The sequence below is a fragment of the Monopterus albus genome, unplaced genomic scaffold (genome assembly GCF_001952655.1).
Source record: "Monopterus albus unplaced genomic scaffold, M_albus_1.0 scaffold12.1, whole genome shotgun sequence".
NCBI lineage: Eukaryota > Metazoa > Chordata > Actinopteri > Synbranchiformes > Synbranchidae > Monopterus > Monopterus albus.
Window position 1 is genome coordinate 3,290,845 of NW_018127892.1, and position 8,059 is coordinate 3,298,903.

General features: G+C 42.0%; 1 protein-coding gene across 1 annotated transcript; it reads right to left on the bottom strand.

The window, feature by feature from the left end:
* Positions 1-4,199: 4,199 nt before the first annotated feature.
* Positions 4,200-7,018, bottom strand: neflb (neurofilament light chain b). Its single transcript, XM_020590629.1, has 4 exons — positions 5,788-7,018; positions 5,429-5,553; positions 4,881-5,305; positions 4,200-4,776 (listed from the first exon to the last, which is right to left on the bottom strand). Exons 1-4 carry the CDS (start codon positions 6,856-6,858, stop codon positions 4,610-4,612), a joined length of 1,788 nt encoding a protein of 595 aa, XP_020446285.1. The 5' UTR covers positions 6,859-7,018; the 3' UTR covers positions 4,200-4,609.
* Between the last annotated feature and the right edge of the window lie 1,041 nt (positions 7,019-8,059).

The window sequence follows — 8,059 nt, forward strand, 5'->3', positions numbered from 1 at the left end:
TAAATAAAAAGGAAATACAATATTGCCATCACCTGACTGATTTGTGCTATTGCACACAGTAGACCATTGTGTTGCATTTAGTTGTGGCATGGTATATTAAATATCTAGTTCTGTGTGACTCTATTGCCTAAATCTTCCCTCATAGAAGCATTAAAAAGAAATTATTAAATTCAGGTGGTCTGGGCATGTGTGTGTGTGTGTGTGTGCACGCGCCTGCCTTTCATTACCGCAGGTAACAGCTTGAAAAGCAGAGCTGAACTTCAGAGTTCACTGGGAGGTGAATGCTCCATTAGTAGTAGAAGAAGACAGTCTGAGTCTTCACAGGAAATCCCCACTCCCCTCATCTTCTAATTCTGATCTGGTTGTGTTATGTCCCAGACATCTCTCTATAAAAGCCCTTGGGTAGGGCCAACATTTTAGTATCACTGATAAAACAAAGACATTCAACCATATGCAGATGTGTGAGGTAAGGTAAGGTGAGGTTGGCTGCAGTTATTATAGAAGCCAGCCTCCTGAAAATGGGTAACCTTTCTGTTTAGTTTGCCTAAGGGCTTCTCAGACTGTTACCAGAAGGATACATTCTGAATGAACATTTAGCGTGACAGACAGTAGAAGTGATAATAAATAAGCTCCCTGTCTACCATCCACTTCACTCCAGGGCATTTGATTTATGTTTATGTGCATACATCCTTGAGCGCATGTGCTTGTGTATGTGTGTGCTTATATTTATGGGCCACACAAAGATAAAGCATACTGAGTATATATATGAAATATATAACTGAAACCTCAGTGGCTGACATTACTAAACTCAGGGAACTGTGATTTTCATGATGCAAGAACTGTACAATGCTTCAGAAACTTTCGAATGGCAAGGTCCTAAATACTGGTCACGCCGCCCACTGAAGTGTTCAGTTCCTGTGACAAAAGCAGACAAAAGGCCTGATGGATTTATGGGTTCACTGCCAGGGCTGAAGGGTGCCAGAGGCAAACTGGGCCTTAGCACTCACCTGTCTGTTTGGCAGCAGAATCAAGTCGTAGCTCGGTCCTGGAATGCCATGCTGACACAAGTCAATGCACTATCTGTGCAGAAGGGCTCAACAGCCTAGGGCAGAAGTTGATTTGCAATTGACTTTGAGGCAGTAAGTCATGTTTAAACTTTTCTACTTTTACAGTATGTTTTATAAAAACTTGCTTCATGGTGTCAGGTCCTGTATGTGTGTCACTCTGGTCACTGTGTAGTGATGCAAGCTGTCAGCAGTTTTCTGTATTAATATTGACACCTTCATGAATTCCTGTACCTGTGATATATCTTTTGTGTTAAAAACATACAGACTGGCCTAATAAACAGTGTTATTTATATCTGCTATATATATATATCTTATCTAACATCTCATTTCCAGGTTGTGATGCATGAGAAAGGATGTGCACAGAGGCATCCCCATTAGTCTCCATCTGACTCAGTGAGGCATCCTTTGTAGTGGGTACATGAGGTCATCAGAAAACTGCAGCTGTATGTACACTAGGAGAAGTGAGTGTCTAGTGTCTGTTTTTAGAGTGAGAGTGCCCCATCTTTAAGATGAAACAGTCTGCTGTCTTCCAGGCCAATGTAAAGGCTTGTTCAACAGAGGCTTTTAATTAGGTGATTCTCTCAGATCAGCAGAGGGAGCCACTTCCTTTTCTTTGTGGTGATTAAGCATGGACGTGTGACAACCAGAAATGGAGACTGCAGTGTTTCCACCCTCACTGTCTGGACCGGAGCCTGAGCAGTCTGACTAGACAGCACACACCCACCTACAATTAAAATTAAAAAACATAATCATGATGAGAAATGCTTCTCATGAACGTACTGTCTGTCCAAAGACACGGACAGCATTAACTCTGGTTTTGAATCAGTTCCATCAGTGGTGGTCATGCTATTCTGTTTCAGGTACTTCTGAGTACACTAAAGTGCAGCATTTCACCTGGCCGTCTACCTGGTTATAAACTTAAGGATTATCAGTGTTGCTATAGACACTGAGTCTAAAGCAGTGTGTAGCTGCAGTCTCTGTCCTCCTGAAACACAATATGTGTTTGCTGAAATGGAAAGCTGCCATTCTTTTATTTATGCAGTCTGTGTTTTATGATTCTGGAGCCTGTTACTAAATGTTAGAGATAAATAAGCCATTGATAAATCTTTTGTTTTTGTTAGTTGCGGCATCATTGTCATATTCAGGTGTTATAATTTAATTTATCAAGTATAAAGTACAGTGACACAATTAGTGTGCTATTGACATCTGAAGTGAAAACAGCTGAATCTATATTGGGGTAACTGGACACTTGATCGTTTTACCTTCTTACAGGAAACCCAGGTGCTGCGGACGTCTCCTGCTGCACTCTCAGCTCTTAGTTTTTCATCAAACGATCGGTATGTCTGGGAGCTCTCACTGGGCTTCAGTGATGGACCTCCTTCCCTCTGACACAGCGCGTGCCCACAAGAAGGAGAGCGTTACAAGATTTATATACCAGTCCACCCACAGCTCCAATGTGACAGATGAAACGGGGCGAAACTCAATATATGAAAGATGAAATGCGATAAAAAATAATACAGCTTTCCTTTGATATGCTACATTTACAGGGAGGAGATCGGTTACCCACTGCGCCAGGGGCTCACAAACACGCACTCCCATACACACACAGCCCTGCAAGCTGTATGCGAGTGATACATAATAGTACCTGAGGGAGTATCTACACATCCTGCTGCTAGTTTCCAGTATTTATTGTGAGAGCTCTATCACTGCTTCAGCATTCTCCCTGCAGGCAGTGTGTGTGTATATTAAAGTCTAGCCAATAACATATCATTAGTGCACGTTTAATCAATAAGAATACATTTACAATATTGCTCTTTCTGAGAGATGTGTGTAAGAGAAGACAAATTCACAGCAAAGTAGAATTTCTAATGATTAAATTGAGTGCTGGATCTAGTCTTACTGTAGCAGCTAAGAGCAACAGAGGGAGGGGGATAATGTAGCTCAGGGCGGGGTGTGACTTGAGGATACAGAGGCTGGGGAGGGAGAAGAGAAGGAGATTGCATATGGTTTGGGGCATTGCCTTGACATATGCAAAATTAGGACACGTTACACAAGTTGGTTACACAGTGGAGTTATGTCTAAATGTTATATATCTTATGTCACTTAGACGATGCATTATTTCAAAGCATCAGATGCATCAAGCAAAAGCTCCCACTCCACATCGACTCTTGGGTGTGCTTGTGTAAGTGTGTCTGAGAAGAGAAAGCAGAGTGTGTGTGTTATGGGTTCATTTGCGTGATAGGGATTTCATCTCTGCAGATGCCTAAAGGAAGTCCCTGGTCTCTCCAGCTCTTTTCTGGGTAGGAAACAGTCTGTCCTCTGTCAAGGTTTAGTGCAGTGAGAAATTTCTTTCTCCTCAAAGTCTCTCTCTCCTTAATGAAATAATGAAATTGCGCTCTCCCTTCCTCTCTTTCTTCCCGTCCTGCATAAGTTGAGACTTTGCCAGATTCTTTGGTGCAGTAGACTGGCTCAGTCATAAAGGTTTCAGCGCACCCTGATTTATGGACAGTGATGTGAATGGGGTTGAGGCAGCAGGAAAAACATCGGCGTCAGCTCACTGATCACACAGAGTTCGTAGGCACATCAGGATAGAGACAACCTGCTGACTTGTAGTAAAGACTAAAATGCCACTGTAATTCACATTTTAAACTAGACATGATTTAATCTAGTCAACAGAAGACTGATGAAACTTTATTGTATGCTTATGTTGACAATGTGAAGCTTATTACTCTGACATACTGTGATTTAAAAAAAAAACAATACTGGCTTGGTATTTTTTGCTGAAAAGTCATATAGTAATCCAAACTTGCTGACTTGCTACAGCCCTTCTCTTCCGTTCAGTAGTGGGCTGATTTGTCAGTATGGAGAGAACCAGGGGCTCTTTGGCTGCCATCTATGTACTTTTTTCTATTAACCTTCTTTAATATTCTGGTAAGAGAGAAACCTTTTGTTTTAAACCCTAAATGAAAAAGGAGCCCCAGGCTATTAACAAGGAAACATTTCTACACTTGCTTATGAAAGTGAGTCACAGAGTGTGGACACTGAACATTATTTTGTTATTTGATTTGACAATTCATCACAAGTGTTCCTAATGATAAGTACAAATGAAAAGCCTGGAGCCAGCTCTGGGTTAACAAGGCTTCAAGGCTTTATTGGAGTTCAATGCAGCATGTCATAGACTTAAAGCACCCAGTGAGGACTTGAAGTAAGGCATTTTGCACATACACACGGTCATATAGGCATGTTTTGGTGGCAGTAAAGAACATGGGTGTTTGCAAACAAATATCCACAAACCAGAATTTCGACACCGAACATATCCTGTCTTTGTTAAATACTTGAGCAGCTTTTTAATCTTTTAATTTCTTTACGGTTACAGCATGCACATGTATGTACATGCTATGAGTCACAGTGATCATACAAGGATAAGTTCACCAGCACTTCTGATTTCAAGAGATTTTCATTAGTTTGACAAACATCTCTGTGTATAGAGCATTGCAGATCCTTTAGCTACAAGCTAGCAGGTATTTTCAAAGCATGTAAATTTAAACAGTTTTATCTGATGTTTTTCCAGTTTTCTTTTCTGCCTCTCCTTCCTCTTCTTCATCAGCTTTTTTCTCCTCCCCCTTTTCACCCTCTTCATCGTCCTCTTCTTGAGGTTGGCTCTCTTCTTCATCCTCACCTTCTTTTTCTCCAGCTTCTGCTTCACCCTCTTAATTTCCAAAATCATGTGGGGAGGGATAAAAGTTAAAAATTAGAAGTTAAAATGTACTACTTCACATGCACATATCCATTGGACAAAATGACCACACTAACCTCCTCCATCTGCTTCTTCATCTCCCTCTTCTTGTTTTTCCCCCTCAGTTTCTTCCACCTCTTCCTTCTCCTCTCCCTCCCCCTCTTCTACTTGTTCCTCCTCCTTCTCTCCTCCCTGCTCCTCTTCATCCTCCTCCTCTTCTCCCTGATCCTCCTCTTCTTCCTCTTCCACCTGCTCTCCCTCCTCTTGAGGAGGGCTGGCCTCTGCCTGTTGTGCTTGGCTTGCGGATATTGTCTCCTCAGTGGAGAGTGATGGAGCATACAAGCGAGAGCTCAGCAGGTACGGTGCTGCAGCGCTCAGCTGAGACTGCATGGAGACCTGTGTTCTTCCATAGGGCGGAGCAGTGTACATGGCTTGGGAGTAAACACTGACAGAACCTGGCCTAACCACATTTAAACGACTCTCTTCTCCCTCAAGAAGCTTCCTAACAGAATAAGACACACACAAACAAATATACTGAACCTTTTGTTGGTGGCATTAATTTAAATTATAACACAACAGGCCAAACACAGAAAAAAATCGAACCTTTATTGATTAGACTACTGACCTGTAGGCTGCAATTTCAATATCTAAGGCCATCTTCACATTCAAGAGGTCCTGATAATCTTTCAAGTAGCGAGCCATGTCATTTTTGTTTGCCCTCAACTCCTCCTCCAGTTGACCTATTGTGTCCTGTATAAAAGACAGAGTGACATTTTAGAGGCATGTTATAAGTGGATGCAAATTATTTCTCAGCTAAAGTTTGGGGTATCATTAGCATGCTCAATAACTGGCTAGACTAGCAGTCTGAAAATTGTAGATATTTATTGATTCATCATTTTTAGTGACTTTAAAATTATTTTATCAAAGAAAGAAGTTAATATTTGCTGTTCTGTTTCTTTATTTCAATATCTTTCTATTCCTGACCTGCAGTGCAGAGATCTCAGCACTTTGTTTGTCCTCCATCTCCTGTAGTTGGTTTTCCAAAGCTTGGTTCATGTCACGGAAGGCATCAATGTCCAACATCTTGGCTTTGAGGAGCCGGCGATATTCTCCTGCCTCATCTTTGATATTTTTTGCACTCTCAGTGTTGAGTGCAGTGCCTGCTGTCATCACATTCATCTTGTTGCAGAACCATTCTTCAGCTGACTGAAGGTTACGTTGTGCCAGGTTCTCGTACTGTGCTCGGATGTCACGGAGAGCAGCAGATAGGTCAGGTTTGGCAACCTCCATTTCCACTGACACCTCTGCACTATACTGTATTTGGGCCTGCAGCTCTGCAATTTCACTCTCACAAAGGGACTTCAGGAAGGCTAGCTCATCCAGCAGGATCCTAACTCTTTTCTCAAGCTCAGCCTGGCCCAGTGCAGCTTCATCTGCTCCCTTTCTGGTATCAATGAGCCTGCCCTCTGCTTCTGCTCTGACAAGCACTTCATCCTCATAGCGTTTTTGCAGGTTTCTTAGCACGTCATCCATCTCATCCCTGTGGTTCTGGGCTGCTTGCTTCTCATGGCGGGCCTCTTCAACAGCAGCGCGGAGCTGCCGGATCTCATGCTCATACAGGGCCTGAAGGTTGGATGGTTCTGCCTGCCTCTGCCTGAGCAGCAGAAGTTCAGTCTCCAGCAACTTGTTCTGCTGCTCCAGCTCATGGACCCGGTCAATGAAGCTTGCAAAACGGTCATTCAGATCCTGCAGCTGAGCCTTCTCCTGGGTCCTTAACGTTTTGAACTCAGTGCTAACCTGGGCTGCTTGGTCAAGGCGTAGCTCAGTGGCAGCTGCAGACACTGGAGCAGAAAGCACGGAGGAGTAGCTGGAAGTAGCTCGGGTGTGTGTTGGATAACTTCTACGTGAGAATGCATAGGCAGGTATTGGGGCAGAGTGGCTGGAGAAGGCAGACCTAGATCCTATTCCTCCACCAGCTCCATATCCTGCATTGCGCAAAATGACCCTTCTCTTGTAGGTAGAAGGGAAGTAAGGGTCAAAACCAGTAGAAGCCATGACTTGAGAGGCTGCTCTGTGTCTTGAAAAGTAGCTGGGTTGACTGCACAGTGAATCTGCATTACTCTAGCTTTTATAGAGCCAGTAATGACTGTGACGTAAGCTGTTTTTTGCAGGCATCCTGACAGAACAAATTGATATTGGTGCCAGCCAGCTAGTCTCAGCCAAGAGAGAGATGAGGTGGGGTAAGGATCAGTGTGAGAGTTGGAGGAGGCGGGGATAAGTGGTGGAGCAACAAGGGACTGCAACAGACAGGGTCATTGAGGACAAAAACAGTGTACTGTTACTTCTAAAACTGCAGAAGCTGTTAGAATTTGTGACTATAAATCCTGACAAAGACATAATGTTGCTGTCAAACTGCAAAAACTGCAAAAGAGTAATGGAAGAGGGGAGACAGAATACCTTGTGGTAAAGATGATTCTGCTTTGCACCATTTAGTATTGTCTGTTGCACTAGAAGGAATATTAATATTATAATGATACAACAATTAAATGCCATGCTTACTTCAAATGCAAAGCAAACCAGCTGAAGATATGATGTGAGAGAGCCTGTGATAAAGCAGTAACACTCACTTGAGAACATTTTACACTATTATGATAAAAGTTTGCCATCTAGTGGTGATCTGTTTACTATGCAAGTCATACATTACAAATTAGGTATGCAGGGGTTAAAGACAGAATATACTTATGTATTAAGAATTGTTTTTGTGTAACCTATCTAGTATTCCCCGATTCAGCCCATACAAACAACCCCTAATGTTTTAAACAATGTTATTCTGGTTTTAATGATTATTGTTTTTAATGCTGTTACTGTTTTTCCTTTTTCTGTAAAATTTTGACTTGCCTCTGTGTATGAACTGTGCTATATAAATAAAGTTGCCTTGCCTTGCCTAATAAGGTTGTGCACTGCTGTACAAACAGTGTAGGTCAGAATATGTTGTTGTATGATAATAGTAGTAAGACTGTTGATACAGTGAGTACGGAAAGTATTCAGACCCCCTTAAATTTTTCACTCTTTGTTATATTGCAGCCATATGCTAAAATCATTTAAGTTCATTTTTTTCCTCATTATTGTACACACAGCACCCCATATTGACAGAAAAACACAGAATTTTTGACATTTTTGCAGATTTATTAAAAAAGAAAAACTGAAATATCACATGGTCATAAGTATTCAGACCCTTTGCTGTGACACTCATATA